The sequence below is a fragment of the Halichoerus grypus genome, chromosome 3 (genome assembly GCF_964656455.1).
Source record: "Halichoerus grypus chromosome 3, mHalGry1.hap1.1, whole genome shotgun sequence".
NCBI lineage: Eukaryota > Metazoa > Chordata > Mammalia > Carnivora > Phocidae > Halichoerus > Halichoerus grypus.
The window spans coordinates 120,024,690-120,043,291 of NC_135714.1; the positions used below are offsets into that span (position 1 = coordinate 120,024,690).

General features: G+C 38.3%; 1 protein-coding gene across 3 annotated transcripts in view; it reads left to right on the plus strand.

Annotated features, from left to right (window-relative positions):
* The first annotated feature begins 1,116 nt into the window (after nt 1-1,116).
* The window catches only part of ELMOD2 (ELMO domain containing 2), a 34,751-nt gene continuing 17,265 nt past the window's right edge, over nt 1,117-18,602 (plus strand). For 2 of the 3 annotated variants that reach the window (XR_013446473.1, XM_036078932.2), the window contains exons 1-3: nt 1,117-1,235; nt 2,380-2,531; nt 4,454-4,482. Coding sequence is in view for 2 of the 3 variants with exons in the window: in XM_036078932.2 (XP_035934825.1) it covers nt 2,390-2,531; nt 4,454-4,482 (171 nt within the window). In the remaining variant the exon portion in view is untranslated. Of the gene's footprint in view, nt 1,236-1,449; nt 1,901-2,379; nt 2,532-4,453; nt 4,483-18,602 lie in introns of those variants that run through there. The other variant, XM_036078934.2, reaches the window with a different exon arrangement.

Genomic DNA, 18,602 nt, shown 5'->3' on the forward strand with positions numbered 1-18,602 from the left:
TCTCCCTCTCCCACTCCCCTTGCTTGTGTTCCCTCTCTCGCTGTGTCTGTCTCTGTCAAATAAATAAATAAAATCTTTAAAAAAATATATTCAATGAGATGATCTTTATGTTCCCTTCAAGATCTGAGATTCTCTGATTTTATTATTATAGTACATGTCCAGTTTTCATTACCAAGTTGAATGTTGGTTGCTTCTATGGAGCTTCACATGTCTAATGCTTTAATTAGCACCTTTTGAAAAAATGTTGAAGTGTGGAAAAGTTGTATTGCTGCTGCAATGTGTGTTAGCAAGGGGATGCAGGGATTATACAAATGCACACTTGCATAAAATATTCCTGGAGGTATAAATAAGAAACTAATACTGGTTGCTTTTGAGAAAAGGGGCTGAGGGATCAGGAGCTGTGGGCGGGTAGGGGTGAGTTATTTCTCAATGGAAGTTGTCCTTTGTACTTATATTCTACTCTCCCCTTGTTCTTTTCTCCTCCAGCCACACCGGCCTTCTTGCTCTTTCTCCCATTTATGAAGTATCCTCCTTTGCACTTGCGGTTCTAGTGCCTGGAATGCTCTTCCTCCAGATACTCTTAGGTTTAGGACAAAGTCCCAACTTCTTTACTCAACATATAGAGCTCTCCTTTTTTTGCCATGTACTAGCCATGGGCAAGTCATGAAATGTAAATCCCATTTCCTCATCCATAAAGTAGGGCTATTAATAATTACTTCGCAGAATTAAGATTAAATGTAGGTGAAAGTGCTTTTGCAACCTTGGTGCTATGAAAGTTACCGAAAGTACGCTGTTTCTCCCGTGAGTTCTCGGAGTTTAGGAGTAGTACACAGTTTCAATCAGCGCAAATGACCTGAGGTTTAAGGCGAGAAATACGCCCAGAGCGGCACTTCTGAGCGACCGACCTTTGGCGCTGGGCGTGCCTCCAGGTAGCCGTTGCCACGGAAACCGTTGGGCGTCCTTAGAACCCGAGCACGCGCGCCAGCGACTCAGCGCTACCTCCTTCTAGCGTTAGCAATTGGTGGAGCTCGGGCCAATCGGAGTGGCGGGAGGGGCGGGGCGGGGGGCGGGCAGTGTCCCCGGGAAGGCGTTCCCGCGGCCTCCCTCCCCGACTTCCGGGTCGCGGTGCTTGCAGGGAGTGCTGCGCGAGTAGCGTCGTTTCCGTTGCCGGCTGTTTGCAGTTGGGGAAACCGAGGCAACTCCAGCTTCCCCCCTAGTTCTTCCGCTCCTGTGAGGTGGCTGCTGTTTCTTTTCCTCTCGCCCCGCGCTGCTTTGGTGCGGCTGCGCTGAGGGCGCGCGGGCTGGTTGAGCCCCTCGGTGTCCTAAGGAAAACCGTGGGGTGCCCAGGCCGGCGGGGCTTTGTGCGAGCCGTACTTTCCCACCCGCGGGCAGCGCGCGACTTGGGCTCGGCCGGGCTCCGGAAGGGGGGCTCCGCGCAGCGACTCCCCGACGTCTGGGGAGCTCAGGCGCCTCGAGGCTTGCGTTCCCTGCGCTTGGCAGTTCTTGCTTCTTTTGTCCCATCGAGCGCGGACTAGATGGATTCATTTTTAAAGTCGCAGTTCTGCCGATCTCTGACGATGGGCGTTGCTTCTGCACCGACCTGCGGGGATTTCAAATTTGACAGTCCCTCAGGCCGTAGTCTAGAGATGATGTATCTATGGGAATGTTGAAGGCAGAAAGGAGATAAAGCATTTTTATTTTAAAATAACTTCTCACTTGTATTCCCCCCAGCCCCCCTCATTTAGGAGTTCAAGATTTTTCTAATGGCATAAAGATTCAGTTTTGTCGAGGGTGTAGCTTATTACTCTTCTTAGTATTTCTGCCCTTCACCTCTTGAATGGAAAATCAGTTTTTAGCCAGGGTGTGATCTACTCTGTGTTCAACTTTTATACTTCAATTTGTAAGCCATATGTCATGTTTTTATTTGCTGGAATCTCCTGACTGTGGGACAGATGTAACTGGAATTATACATAGGGGTTAAAAGAGCTCTTCATTATACAAACCGTTCAGATGTATGGCATATTTGATTTCATTGTTGCTAAGTTGGGTCTCTTTTGTTCTTAAACTGTTGAGCCCCATTCTCAAAGATGAGAACATAGGGAACTGAGAAGTTGAATCTAAGTAGGTAGTTTGATTTTTACAGTTAATTCCTAAAAAGTGGTAAATTGACCATTTGACCATCCATTATTTAACTGATCTAAATGGTATTTATTACATCTGTCATTGTTTTCTTACACGCCTAAATACTACTACAAAATAGACCCAGTGGAATAACATGGTAGATATAATTTGGGATTTGATAAGTCGAAATAACTATTTTTTTCCCATTTTTAAATCTAATTTAAGGTCATTAAATCTGTCATATATTTCCTTCTCCAGGAAAAAAAAAATGTTTATTTCTTTGTGGGAGTTCTTCTATGGGCACTTTTTTCGATTTTGGATGAAATGGCTCTTACGACAGATGACTGGAAAATGTGAATTGCAGCGAATTTTTGATACCTATGTAGGTGCACAAAGGACACACAGGATAGGTAATGTTATTTGAAAAAGAATAAATCAATTTTAACTCTGAATGAATGTTTTTTCTCAATATTGATAGTGACAGATGTACTCATTGTGTATCCTGATCCAGAAACTTAAATTTAGTTTTTTAATCTTTGAAATCCAGCTTTAAATGATTCCAGCTCTAAAACTATGATTTTATAGAAAAAAGAATCATTATAATTTAGTTCCACATCTGTGCAAAGAATGATCTTCTGTGGCTCCTGAAATTCATCAGTTGTACCTTAGATTATAGTTACAACCTATTTTTCAGAGAAAAATCTCTATACTTCTCTGTCCTTTGAAATTTTCACTTAAATGATGGGGAAGAGTATCTGAATCTAGATCAATTTTTATAGTCAGCACTTTCATCAGTCTGTTAGTCTCGTATGTAACTCATGAAAGAACAGTAATAGGTATGTAGTGATCCCTGGGAAAGATTATTACATCAGAGTCTGCACTGTCCAGTGTTGTAGCCAGTAGCCACATGTGGCTACTGAGCCCTTGAAATGTGATTAGTCTGAATTGAGATGTGCCGAAATATAAAATGTACCCTGGGTTTCCAAGACTTTATATGAAAAAGGAATATAGAAATACCTCATTAATAATTGTTTATATTCATTATATGTTGATAATATTTTTGATGTATTGGGTTAAAATATATAAATTTTATGTGTTTCTTTTATTCTAATGTGGCTACTAGAAAATTTTAAAGTACACACGTTCACATTTTGGCTTGCATTATATTTCTTTTGAACAGTAGTGTTCTTTTACCTTCTAAATTTCATCAGCTTTCTGTGCTTAATTGAAAATATTGCTTTAAATTAGAACACAGAGGAGTGAGAAATATGGTTGAGGTAATTACTCTTTGACCAGAGTAAGGAAGACCAGGGATTGGCTACAGTTCACGTTCACTGTGTTAAATGGAAAATCATGACTTAACTAAATCCTCCTTTGTGTTGAGCAAGTGTACTTCAGCTAAGTGAGATCTGGGGAGTGGGTGTTGGTATCCAAGGCAACATGGGAAGAATGAGAGATATAAGGAGGGAGTAAGCCTCGGGGCAGCTGGATGATTGAAGTTTAATTACTTCCCTAGTTTTTTTTTCACAGCTTTGTGGCTGACTTCAATTACTGCCTGCTCTTTTGATTTGCCCTTTTGGCTGCTCTAAGAACAAAGTACCTCTTGATAAGAAATCTTAGAAGTAATGGTTTATGTTTTGTACTATGGGGGAAGAACATATTAAGGCATTAATTTGTGGCAAAACCATTTTTCTTGAATTTCTCAAATTGCTGAGAATAAAGAGACTTAGTAAATGTGCCAGAAAAAAATGTTTAAATAGTCTCGTAAAAATGTTCTAGTCATTCTTGAAACAGAAGACAAGAATGGAGAAACTGCTTTTCTCTTTGTCTGGTTAGAAGATAGTTGGTCTTATAATCTAAGTCATTACGTTTTTGCCCCTTTGTTGTATGATTCAGTCACTGGCTCCTCAAATCTAAATGCTTACTCCGTAAGGCCAACGAATGAAGAAAATGTAGTAGATAGCACTTTCCTTGTATGTTCTTTAGATGAGTTTCTGGAACTTAAGCTATTGTGAGGCAGCCATGAATGAATATGCAGTGGTTAGTAGACACTTGGGGGTTTGCACAGAAACATGACCCTGGGGAAATTAGGATGGTCTCACCTCTTTGGCTCAGGGGTGTTGCATCAGGTTGAGGATCTTGGAATCATATCTAGTTCTCTATACTGTGAGGATAACATTTAAAAATGTTTGCTGTGTTATACATGTAGAAATTATATCTTCTAGAACTAATAACTTATTATTGGCTTGATATTTATATTATTTGTTTATGGAATAACTCACAAACAACATTTAAGTGGTAACATTCTTTTTTCTTTTTTTCTTTACTTCAGAAAATTCCTTGACATACTCCAAGAATAAGGTAGGATTATATCAAGGTGGTAATTCTAGAAAACTTAACCTGGAGATACTTTTTCTTTAAAAGAATGCCTCAGTTTTAGAATTAATTATTTTTAATGTTCTACTAGAAGAATCTTTGCTGTAGAGTATTAACGTGAAATGTCCCACTTTAAAAGTATTATTTTTGAAACATTTTCTGTGTGTGTGTTAGTGTGCTACTCGTGCACAAAGAAGGTATTTGAATAATTTGTCCTTAGCTGAGGTTTTGTTTTTTTATTTTGCCTCAAAACTTGATGGCCTTTGGGAAAGCAGGTTCTTAAGGGAAAAACCTCATAAACTGTGTTCTTCAGATAGATTCTTATGTGAGAGAAAAGCAATTTTGGATAGTTACTAAAAAAACAAACAAACCCTGAATCACAAGCCTTTTGATCCAAAATAAGTCATACCTCATGCTATTTGTTAGCTTTTGCTGTGTAACAAACTTATAAAATCTCAGGGGCATATATAAGAAGACATTGTTTATTTCTTGCCTATGGTCTTTGAGCCAACTGGAGAGATTCTTCTTCAAGTTGGTCCCAAGTTCAGGTCTGTTCCAGTTGTGTCATTATGGAACCCAGGTTGAAAAGGTAGTGGGTACTTGGAGAATGTTCTACAGTAGATCATTGAATGTCCAAGCACACAGACATATTTTTTAAGTTTCCTCCTGTTATGTCCATTAACATCCCATTAGCTAAAGTAAGTTCCATAGCCAGCCCAAGTCAAGGAGTAGAGAAATATACTGTGCCCACTACAAAGCCATGGTAAGCACGTGAGTATATAATTTAATTATAGGGGAGTGAAAAATTGGAACCAATGATTCAATCTGTTACATCTATAGTAGTTCACAATTTTCTCTCTCTCTGTGTATATATAGATTATTTGGTATGGCAAAGGTAGAGTATGGGTCATCCAGGTCATTGTTTAAAATCCCATAGTAGATTACAGCCAGCATTAAACAAAACAAAAGAAATAGAATAGAAAATAATCAGATAACACTGGTTATAATAAGGTTAAATATTGTTTTATGAAGTTTTAATTTTAGTTATCTGTGTGTGCATCTATTTATATTTTAGATATCCATAGGTATGTTTGTACTTGGTCATGATGTACAATGTGGGTAAAAAATAGAATCAAAAACTGTTGATTTGCTATTGTCTAGTGATACTGATAGGAGTTACTAATTCATGCAAAGTGGGCATTATTGAATGTTGCAAGCATATCAGTTATATTCTGGGGAGTGACCAATAAAATAAGTGCCTTATTGATTTAGGTAAGTCTTTTTTTATGAATGGTCAAGGTAAGAATAACTCATATACATGAGTATATATTGGGGGAGCAGGAGTCTGGAATCCTTTTGTTCAGAATCCTAGAGAGTGATTAATATTCTTGTTTTTTTTTTCTTAATAAGAATGTAGGGATCTAAAAAGTTAATAAGTTGCTGGTTCTAAAAATTTATTCACCCATATAGTTCCTTCCATTAATTGAAACTTAGGATGCAGTGTCACCAAGTAACAATATCATAAATTGTGGAAGAACCTCTAGAGAAGTTCTGAAACTAGCAGCTCAGTATCACAGCTATCTGTGTAACTGTTGTTACTGCAACTGATTGTAACAACAGTTTTGGTCACAGATTTTACTAATGGGATTTTATGTGTGGTATAATTATGCCAAACTTAAGTGGGACCATACATAAGATGTTGCTTTTTAAGAACTCCAGTGCCTTGGTCGAAATCCTTGACCAAAGATTTGAATGGTGCTATATGTTCAATATTCCACAGGGTCTTTGGGATACACAAAAGAAATAAAGAGCAGTGCTGAATGTAATTATGAATAGGCATTTAGAGAAGGTATAGATAAACTTTATTGGGAACTTTAAGGTCGAGGTAATGAGTTAAAGAAAAATACAGTGTTTATTTTTTTTTTATCTGATTTACTGACTACAAAAGCCCACTTGAAAAGTAAACATTAAAATTGTATTGTTAACAATTTTATTGGGATGCCTGGGTGGCTCAGTCGGTTAAGCATCTGCCTTCAGCTCAGGTCATGATCCCAGGGTCCTGGGATCAAGTCCCTCATCGGGCTCCCTGCTCACTGGGGAGTCTGCTTCTCCCTCTCCCTCTGCTGCTCTCCCTACTTGTGAGCTCTCTCTCTCTCTGACAAATAAATAAAATCTTTTTTTTTTTTCCAATTTATTTTTATTTTTATTTTTTTTAATTTTTTATTGTTATGTTAATCCCCATACATTACATCATTAGTTTTGGATATAGTGTTCCATGATTCATTGTTTGTGCATAACACCCAGTGCTCCATGCAGAACGTGCCCTCCTCAATACCCATCACCAGGCTAACCCATCCTCCCACCCCCCTCCCCTCCAGAACCCCCAGTTTGTTTTACAGAGTCCATCGTCTCTCATGGTTCGTCTACCCCTCCGATTTCCTCCCCTTCATTCTTCCCCTCTTGCTACATTCTTCTTTTTCTTTTTTTCTTTCTTAACATATATTGCATTATTTGTTTCAGAGGTACAGATCTGAGATTCAACAGTCTTGCACAATTCACAGCGCTTACCAGAGCACATACCCTCCCCAGTGTCCATCACCCAGTCACCCCATCCCTCCCACCCCACCCCCCACTCCAGCAACCCTCAGTTTGTTTCCTGAGATTAAGAATTCCTCATATCAGTGAGGTCATATGATACATGTCTTTCTCTGTTTGACTTATTTCGCTCAGCATAATACCCTCCAGTTCCATCCATGTCGTTGCAAATGGCAAGATCTCATCCCTTTTGATGGCTGCATAATATTCCATTGTGTATATATACCACATCTTCTTTATCCATTCATCTGTTGATGGACATCTTGGCTCTTTCCACAGTTTGGCTATTGTGGACATTGCTGCTATAAACATCGGGGTGCACGTACCCTTTCGGATCCCTACTTTTGTATCTTTGGGGTAAATACCCAGTAGTGCAATTGCTGGATCATATGGTAGCTCTATTTTCAACTCTTTGAGGAACCTCCATACTGTTTTCCAGAGTGGCTGCACCAGCTTGCATTCCCACCAACAGTGTAGGAGGGTTCCCCTTTCTCCGCGTCCCCGCCAACATCTGTCATTTCCTGACTTGTTAATTTTAGCCATTCTGACTGGTGTGAGGTGGTATCTCATTGAGGTTTTGATTTGGATTTCCCTGATGCCGAGTGATATTGAGCACTTTTTCATGTGTCCGTTGGCCATTTGGATGTCTTCTTTGGAAAAATATCTGTTCATGTCTTCTGCCCATTTCTTGATTGGATTCTTTGTTCTTTTGGTGTTGAGTTTGATGAGTTCTTTATAGATTTTGGATACTAGCCCTTTATCTGATGTGTCATTTGCAAATACCTTCTCCCATTCTGTCAGTTGTCTTTTGGTTTTGTTGACTGTTTCCTTTGCTTTGCAAAAGCTTTTTATCTTGATGAAGTCCCAATAGTTCATTTTTGCCCTTGCTTCCCTTGCCTTTGGCGATGTTTCTAGGAAGAAGTTGCTACGGCTGAGGTCGAAGAGGTTGCTGCCTGTGTTCTCCTTTAGGATTTTGATGGACTCCTGTCTTACATTGAGGTCTTTCAACCATTTGGAGTCTATTTTTGTGTGTGGTGTAAGGAAATGGTCCAGTTTCATTCTTCTGCATGTGGCTGTCCAATTTTCCCAACACCATTTGTTGAAGAGACTGTCTTTTTTCCATTGGACATTCTTTCCTGCTTTGTCAAAGATTAGTTGACCATATAGTTGAGGGTCCATTTCTGGGCTCTCTATTCTGTTCCATTGATCTATGTGCCTGTTTTTGTGCCAGTACCATACTGTCTTGATGATGACAGCTTTGTAGTAGAGCTGGAAGTCCGGAATTGTGATGCCGCCAGCTTTGCTTTTCTTTTTCAACATTCCTCTGGCTATGCGGGGTCTTTTCTGGTTCCATACAAATTTTAGGATTATTTGTTCCATTTCTTTGAAAAAAGTGGATGGTATTTTGATGGGGATTGCATTGAATGTTTAGATTGCTCTAGGTAGCATTGACATCTTCACAATATTTGTTCTTCCAATCCATGAGCATGGAACGTTTTTCCATTTCTTTGTGTCTTCCTCAATTTCTTTCATGAGTATTTTATAGTTTTCTGAGTACAGATCCTTTGCCTCTTTGGTTAGATTTATTCCTAGGTATCTTATGGTTTTGGGTGCAATTGTAAATGGGATCGACTCCTTAATTTCTCTTTCTTCTGACTTGTTGTTGGTGTATAGGAATGCCACTGACTTCTGTGCATTGATTTTATATCCTGCCACTTGACTGAATTCCTGTATGAGTTCTAGCAGTTTTGGGGTGGAGTCTTTGGGATTTTCCACATAAAGTATCATATCATCTGCAAAGAGTGAGAGTTTGACTTCTTCTTTGCCGATTTGGATGCCTTTTATTTCTTTTTGTTGTCTGATTGCTGTGGCTAGGACTTCCAATACTATGTTGAATAGCAGTGGTGATAGTGGACATCCCTGCCGCGTTCCTGACCTTAGGGGGAAAGCTCTCAGTTTTTCCCCATTGAGAATGATATTCGCTGTAGGTTTTTCATAGATGGCTTTTATGATATTGAGGTATGTACCCTCTCTGCCTATACTCTGAAGAGTTTTGATCAAGAAAGGATGCTGTACTTTGTCAAATGCTTTTTCTGCATCTATTGAGAGGATCATATGATTCTTGTTCTTTCTTTTGTTAATGTATTGTATCACGTTGATTGATTTGCGGATGTTGAACCAACCTTGCAGCCCAGGGATAAATCCCACTTGGTCGTGGTGAATAATCCTTTTAATGTACTGTTGGATCCTATTGGCTAGTATTTTGGTGAGAATTTTTGCATCCATGTTCATCAAGGATATTGGTCTGTAATTCTCCTTTTTGATGGGGTCTTTGTCTGGTTTGGGGATCAAGGTAATGCTGGCCTCATAAAATGAGTTTGGGAGTTTTCCTTCCATTTCTATTTTTTGGAACAGTTTCAGAAGAATAGGTATTAATTCTTCTTGAAATGTTTGGTAGAATTCCCCTGGGAAGCCATCTGGCCCTGGGCTTTTGTGTTTTGGGAGATTTTTGATGACTGCTTCAATTTCCTTAGTGGTTATAGGTCTGTTCAGGTTTTCTATTTCTTCCTGGTTCAGTTTTGGTAGTTGATAACATCTCTAGGAATGCATCCATTTCTTCCAGGTTATCTAATTTGCTGGCATAGAGTTGCTCATAATATGTTCTTATAATTGTTTGTATTTCTTTGGTGTTGGTTGTGATCTCTCCTCTTTCATTCATGATTTTGTTGATTTGGGTCATTTCTCTTTTCTTTTTGGTAAGTCTGGCCAGGGGTTTATCAATCTTGTTAATTCTTTCAAAGAACCAGCTCCTAGTTTCATTGATCTGTTCTTCTGTTCTTTTGGTTTCTATTTCATTGATTTCTACTCTGATCTTTATTATTTCTCTTCTCCTGCTGGGTTTAGGCTTTATTTGCTGTTCTTTCTCCAGCTCCTTTAGGTGTAGGGTTAGGTTGTGTACTTGAGACCTTTCTTGTTTCTTGAGAAAGGCTTGTATTGCTATATACTTCCCTCTTAGGACTGCCTTTGCTGCATCCCAAAGATTTTGAATAGTTGTGTTTTCATTTTCATTGGTTTCCATGAATTTTTTTAATTCTTCTTTAATTTCCTGGTTGACCCATTCATTCTTTAGTAGGATGCTCTTTAGCCTCCATGTATTTGAGTTCTTTCCGACTTTCCTCTTGTGATTGAGTTCTAGTTTCAAAGCATTGTGGTCTGAAAATATGCAGGGGATGATCCCAATCTTTTGGTACCGGTTGAGACCTGATTTATGACCTAGGATGTGATCTATTCTGGAGAATGTTCCATGGGCACTAGAGAAGAATGTGTATTCCATTGCTTTGGGATGGAATGTTCTGAATATGTCTGTGAAGTCCATTTGGTCCAGTGTGTCATTTAAAGTCTTTATTTCCTTGTTGATCTTTTGCTTAGACGATCTGTCCATTTCAGTGAGGGGGGTGTTAAAGTCCCCCACTATTATTGTATTGTTGTCGATGTGTTTCTTTGCTTTTGTTATTAATTGCCTTATATAATTGGCTGCTCCCATGTTAGGGGCATAGATATTTACAATTGTTAGATCTTCTTGTTGAATAGACCCTTTAAGTAGGATATAGTGTCCTTCCTCATCTCTTATTACAGTCTTTGGTTTAAAATCTAATTTGTCTGATATAAGGATTGCCACCCCAGCTTTCTTTTGGTGTCCATTAGCATGGTAAATGGTTTTCCACCCCCTCACTTTAAATCTGGGGGTGTCTTTGGTTCTAAAATGAGTCTCTTGCAGACAGCATATCGATGGGTCTTGTTTTTTTAATCCAATCTGATAGCCTGTGTCTTTTGATTGGGGCATTTAGCCCATTTACATTCAGGGTAACTATTGAAAGATAGGAATTTAGTGCCATTGTATTGCCTGTAAGGTGACTGTTACTGTATATTGTTTGTGTTCCTTTCTGGTCTATGTTGCTTTTAGGCTCTCTCTTTGCTTAGAGGACCCCTTTCAAGATTTCTTGTAGGGCTGGTTTTGTGTTTGCAAATTCCTTTAGTTTTTGTTTGTCCTGGAAGCTTTTTATCTCTCCTTCAATTTTCAAAGACAGCCTAGCTGGATATAGTATTCTTGGCTGCATATTTTTCTCATTTAGTGCTCTGAATATGTCCTGCCAGTCCTTTCTGGCCTGCCAGGTCTCTGTGGATAAGTCTGTTGCCAATCTAATGTTTCTACCATTGTAGGTTACATATCTCTTCTCCCTAGCTGCTTTCAGGATTTTCTCTTTGTCTCTGAGACTCGTAAGTTTTACTATTAGATGTTGGGTGTTGACCTATTTTTATTGATTTTGAGAGGGGTTCTCTGTGCTTTCTGGATTTTGATGCCTGTTTCCATCCCCAAATTAGGGAAGTTCTCTGCTATAATTTGCTCCATTATACCTTCTGCCCCTCTCTCTCTTTCTTCTTCTTCTGGGATCCCAATTATTCTAATGTTGTTTCGTCTTATGGTATCATTTATCTCTCGAATTCTGCCCTCGTGATCCAGTAGTTGTTTATCTCTCTTTTTCTCAGCTTCTTTATTTTCCATCATTTGGTCTTCTATCTCACTGATTCTCTCTTCTGCCTCATTTATCCTAGCAGTTAGCGCCCCCATATTTGATTGCACCTCATTAATAGCCTTTTTGATTTCTACTTGGTTAGATTTTAGTTCTTTTACTTCTCCAGAAAGGGTTTCTCTAATAACTTCCATGCTTTTTTCAAGCCCAGCTAGTATCTTTCAAGTGATGATTCTGAACTCTAGATCTGACATCATACTAATGTCCGTATTGAGTAGGTCCCTGGCAGTCGGTACTACCTCTTGTTCTTTTTGTTGAGGTGATTTTTTCCGTCTTGTCATTTTGTGCAGAGGGGAATAGATTAATGAGAGAACAAAATGCTAGCAGGGTAACAACGTCCCCAGAAAATATACTCTAAACAAATCAGAAAAGACCTGAAGCAGTGGGAAAAGAAAGGGAAAGAGAGAAAAAAGAAAAAGAAAAAAAAAAAGAAAAAGATAAAGATAAAAACAAACAAAAACAACAAAACAAAACAAAACAAAAACAGAATGTGATCAAATATGATCAGGCTGGTTTATAGATCAGTGCCACACACTAGATTTTGGGTGTATTTTGGTCTGTTAAAAGAAAGTGCCTCCCAAAATTTTAAAGAAAGAAAAACTTATATATGTACAAAAATAAGGGTTGATATGATGAAGGAATGGAATATGACTAAAGATGGAAATTATAAAAAAATTTATAAAAGGAATTGATAAGTTGTTTGAAAAAAGAAAGAAGAGGATTTTAAAAAAAAAAAAAAGGGAGAGAACATGATCAGGCAGGGGAGTAGGAAAAAACCATACACTAGAGATTTAGAGTATATTTTGATCTGTTAGAAGAAACTATCTCAAAATTTTAAAGAGAGAACAACTTATATATATATGCCAAAAAATACGGGTAACTACTATGAAGGGATAGAATATGACTCTAAAAATGAAAAATAAAAATGTTTTTTAAAAAAGGGATTGAGGGCGCCTGGGTGGCTCAGTCGGTTAAGCGACTGCCTTCGGCTCAGGTCATGATCCCAGGGTCCTGGGATCGAGTCCCACATCAGGCTCCCTGCTCCACGGGGAGCCTGCTTCTCCCTCTCCCCCTCCCCCTGCTTGTGTTCCCTCTCTCGCTGTGTCTCTCTCTGTCAAATAAATAAAAAAAAAAAAAAAAATCTTTATAAAAAAGGGATTGATAAGATGTTGGTTGAAAATGGGAAAAAGAAAAATTCAAAAAAAAAAAAAAAGAAAAAAAGACAGTTAAAAAAAATAATTAACTTTGAAAGACTAAAGAATCATGGTAAAAAAGCCATGGATTCTATGTGCATTATTCCCCTAGCGCTGGAGTTCTGCCGTTCTCATTGATTGGTAAATTTGGTCTTGGCTGGCTGTTCTTGCTGATCTTCTGGGGGAGGGGCCTGTTGCCGTGGTTTCCAAAGGTCTTTGCTGGAGGCAGAATCACCCCACCCTTGCCGGTCTGAGCTAAGTAATCTGCTCAGGTTTGCTCTCGGGAGCTTTTGTTCCCTGCAAGCTTTCCGTACAGCTTTGGAGGACGAGAGTGAAAATGGTGGCCTCCCAGTCTCTGCCCTGGAGGAGCCGAGAACTCGGGGCCCCGCCCCTCAGTGAGCCCCCAGAGAAAAGCAGTCAGTCACTCCCGTCTCCCCGGTCTCCGGCCGCACTCCGTGCTCACCCGGCCTGTGACCACGCGTTTCTATCTCTGGCACTCAACCCCGTGTGGAGTCTCCAAACCCAGCAGATCGCTGCGGTGCGCTCCCGCGCCTCTCCTCCCGGGGGAGGAAGGGGAGTCTCCCCGGATCTGCCGCTTGTTGGGTCCCTGCTGGAGGAGCAGTGGCCCGACTGTGCCGCGGATCACGGTTTATGGCAACCCCGAGCTGAGAGCCCGCGCCTCGGCTCGGTCTCTGCAGCCGGCTTCCCCGCTCCAATACCTGGGAGCTCTGCCGCACTCAGGCAGCCCCAGTCTTTCTGTGACCCCAAGGGTCCTGAGACCACTCTGTCCCCCGCTTAGCCACCGGAGTGACGTCCCTCAGCGGAGCCGACTTCTAAAAGTTCCGACTTTGTGCTCCACGGCTCTATCACTTGCCAGAAGCGGCCGACGGAGGCCCCTCCCCCGCCGTCTATCCTCCCGAAAATCGCCTCAGATTCACTTCTCCGCACGTCCTACCTTCCAGAAAGTGGTCGCTTTTCTGTTCAGAGAGTTGTTGCTATTCTTTTCTTCGATCTCCTGTTGAGTTTGTAGGTGTTCAGAATGGTTTGATCCCTATCCAGCTGAATTCCTGAGAGGAGACGAAATCCAGGTCTCCTACTCCTCCGCCATCTTGCTCCGCCCCCTCTAAAATCTTTAAAAACAAACGAAAAACCAACAATTTTATTATTAAAAGTATAGATTGCTAATAATGTTATGTAGGGCATACTGAAAAAAAGGATAGTCAACAAATGGGTAGTTCCTTACTGAATTAAATCACAGAAGCTTTGTTTTCTTGAAGTTTTAGATCTAAGGTAAACTTGTCAATAAACAAATGGAGGAAGCCTCATCAATTTAAACATACCATTTCTGGTATGTGTTGTATCTCACTTGTATATTTCCAGTTACTTTGTAGAGTAAAATCAAATTCTGATTTTGTGATATTTCTATTAATCTGATCTACTTTTTTATTGGTATGAGAAAAGTCTAGGTTCAAATCCTGATTTTATCACTTGCTAATAGTTTGACTTTTGTGCAGGTTACTTATTTTCTCATCATAAAAGGAGGTGTTAATAGCCACATGATTGTTTTAGGATTATAGATATTAATATGAAAGCAGTCTAAAAGAATGCCTAGTACATGATAGGTTATGCAACAAATAGTAGTTGTTAGTAATATTAATGATGATGGGATTAAACCAATATATTCTACAAGATTTTTAGAAGTTTAAAATATTCATGAACACTTCTTAGGTATTTAAATACTTAACATTACTGATAATTGCTGTGAATAATAGTGATTTTAATCTATTAAGGCCGATTCCTTAAGGCAGTGATAGTATGATCCTACTGGGTTGTGAACTATTTCATAGTGGAAATTCTTTGATTGTTAAAAATTGAGTCTCGTTTACTTGTATTTTAGGCTAAGGGCTACTTATTAATCTATATTAAGGGTTACTAAACTTTAGGATTTATAAATGAAAATGAAAACCGTATTAGAATTTGAGCAGTCGAATTCAGTATTGTGCTAACAAGTCTGGCTGCTGTGCAGTGTATGGTAATGTTGCAAAGCTCCACATCCTAACGCATATACAGGTATTTGAAACTGAGGGAAAGAACACTTTGTCAATCTAATAGTGTTTTTGACTGGCTGTGCTTTTCAATTGCAGCTGCTGTCTTAGCTTTTAAATAATAACATTCTAGCTGTTGAATAATAAATTAGTTTTATGGCATCAGTTTAGTTGTCTGTGGGTCGATGGTATGGCATAGTGATGTACATTTGCATTTTTTTTGTCTTTAATTTTGCAAAAGCTAGACTTTGTAAGTACCTAACCTTTAAGTATATAACCACATAGGCGTTGTGGTTCACAAATGAAACATTCATACTCTGTATGTATAATCTCCGCAAATTTACTTGCTTAGTGAAACCCACTGTTGACATTTACTGCCTAGGAATATGTGTTAATCATGTAATTTGTAACCTATTCTCAAGGTAGGTGTGAAAAAAAAAGACTATTTTACTTTTATGTTCACCAAGTGTTGTTTTATAATAAAATACATAAGCACATATAATTTTTTTACAAAGTATATGATAAGTGATTCATATTTGTTGTTCTCTTATTCTTTATTATCACCTGCGTTTTCTTTAGTAAAAAGTAAATGACATTGGGAAAATAGTCTTTGGGTGCATACATGGTTTGAGATTAAAAAAGAAAGTAGAATTGCTGACTTTAGAAACTCTCTAAGTACTATATATTCCGGTATTGAATATACCTTCGAAATGAACTTAGAAAATGCTGTAATGGTTTATATTTATCCTCCATCCAGGCTGCTATTTTATTTTTGATGAGGAAACAAAGACCTAACAAAAAGTTAGAGAATAAGCCAGAGATTGACAGATGGATAAAAAAGTAAGACCCAATTAACTGAATGTTGTTTCAAAAAATATACTCTAAACATAAAGATACAAACAAATAGAAAGCAAAAGGATACACCATGCAAACAATTAAGAATAAAAAAGCTGTTGTGTCTTTGTTTCAGAAAACATAAACTTGGAATATTATCAGTGACTGAATTTTTTTTATAATGATAAAAGGGTTTATTTATCAAGAAAATATAACAATATTAAAAGTATATGCACTTATTAACAAAGCTGCCAAATACTTGAAGCAAAAATTGACTCAACTAAAGAGAGAAATATATGAATCCCCCGTTGTAGTTGAAAATTTTAATACACTTCTCTCAATAATTGAAGACCAAAAAAATCAGAAGGGATGTATACCATTTGAACAATACTTTTACAATACTTTTACAAACAATACTTTGAACAATACTTTGTCTTGACCCAAATGACATTTATAGAATGCTACCCCCAACAAAAGCAATATGCACATTCTCAAGTACACGTGGAACATTCATATAGGTATGTCAATATATGGGTCTTTAAGTCTCAAATTTCAAAAGTTTGAACTTACACAGAGTATGTTCTCTGTCCCCCACAGTACTAACTTAGAAATAAGAAAAATGTGACATCTAGAAAATCCCCAAATATCTGGAAATTAAAAATTTAACTCATGGATCAGAAAAGAACTCACAAGGGAAATTTAAAAAAAAATTGATTGATGTCTAAGGCCTCAAATCAATGATTTGTGTTTACACTTTAAACCAGAAAAGAGCAAATTAAACCCTAAGTAAGTAAAAGAAAGGATATAATAAAAAGATAAATTAGCAAAATGGTAAACAGACAAAAATAGGAAATAACAAACTCAAAAGTTGATTCTTTGAAAAGATTTGATTCTTAGTGATATTAATAACCCCCTAGCAACACTGATCGAGAAAGAGAAAACCCAAATTACCAATATCAGGAATGAGAGAGGAGGTGTCAGACCACAATCATTAAAAGTATTAGGGGATACTATGAATAATTTTATGCCAATAAGTTCTGTAGCCTAGATGAAAGGGACAAAGTCCTTGAAAAATACAATTTATCAAAACAAAATGAAATTTAAAAATATAAATAGCCATATACCTAATAAATGGAATTTATAATTAAAAAATTTTGCACCAAAAACCCTTCTTTACTAGTGAACTCTTAATCAAACATTAAGAAGAAATAATACCACTATTACATAAACTCCTAGAACATCAAGTAGAAAAAACACATTTTGTGAAACCAGTATAACCCACTAAAACCAGACAAGGACAGTATAATAAATGAAAATTATAAATCATCCTTCATGAACACAGATGCAAAGATTCTTCATTAGCAAATTGATCTCAGTAATCTATAAAAAGGTTAATACATCACGATTGAGTCTTCAAAGTCAATGAATGTAACTCACCACATTAACAAAGTAAATGAGAAGAATAAGATCATTGCAATAGATACTGATGAAAAACTATTTTGACAGAACTCAGTACCCATTCATGATTAAAAACTCAGCTAGGAATAGAAGGAATTTCTTCATCCTAATAAAGGCCATCGGTGGAAAACATGCAGCTAACATGATATATAATACTGAAATATTGAATGCTCCCACATTGAATTGGGAACAAAGCAAAGATGGTTGCTCTCTGATTTTTTTTTTTCAGCATTGTGCTGGAGGTCCTAGGTAGTCCAACAAGGAAAAGAAATCTAAAATACAATGACTGAAAAGAAAGAAAACTGTTCGTTAACAGATGACACAGTTTGTGAGTGCAGAGAACCCTAAGAATTCTACAAAAGCTACTAGCATTATTTTATTTTATTTTTTTTTAAAAGATTTTATTTATTTGACAGAGAGAGACACAGCAAGAGAGGGAACACAAGCAGGGGGAGTGGCAGAGGGAGAAGCAGGCTTCCCGTGGAGCAGGGAGCCTGGTGTGGGGCTCGATCCCAGGACCCTGGGATCATGACCTGAGCCGAAGGCAGCCGCTTAACTGACTGAGCCACCCAGGCGCCCCTAGCATTATTAATATATGAATTTAGCGATGTCTCAGGACATGGCATGCTTCTGTAAGTTAGCAACAAGCTTTTAGAAAACAAGATAAAAGAACAATACCACTTATAGTAGCATTCAGAAACATAAAATATTCAATGATTAATGAAAGCCACACAGGACTTCTACACTAAAACTCCTTTTCCTAAGTAAAAAATGGAAAGATACAGGTGGTATTCATCAATAGGAAGACTCAGTATTGTTAAGATATTAATTCCCGAATTAACCTATGGATTCAATGCAATTCCAGTCAAAATCCCAGCAAGCTATTTTTGAAGAAAGTGAGAAGATCATTCTAAAGTTTATATAGAAATGTAATGTACCTAGTATAGCCCAAGTAATCTATTAAGAGAACAAAGTTGGGGCACCTGGGTGACTCAGTAGGTGAAGCATCTGCCTTCGGCTCAGGTAATGATCCCAGAATCCTGGGATCGAGTCCCACATCAGGCTCCCTGCTCAGCGGGGAGTTGGCGTATACCTCTGCCTGCTGCTCTGCCTCCCCACCCCCACCCCGCTTATGCTTTCTCTTGCATGCTCTCTCTCTCTCAAATAAATAAAATCTTAAAAATAAAAAAATAAAGAGTGATAAGAGTAGTGTCTATAGGAAAAGTATTTGCTGAGAGACTAGACATTATTTCTTTTTTCTTTTTTTTTTAAGATTTTATTTATTTATTTGACATAGACACAGCAAGAGAGGGAACACAAGCAGGGGGAGTGGGAGAGGGAGAAGCAGGCTTCCCGCCGAGCAGGGAGCCCGATGTGGGGCTTGATCC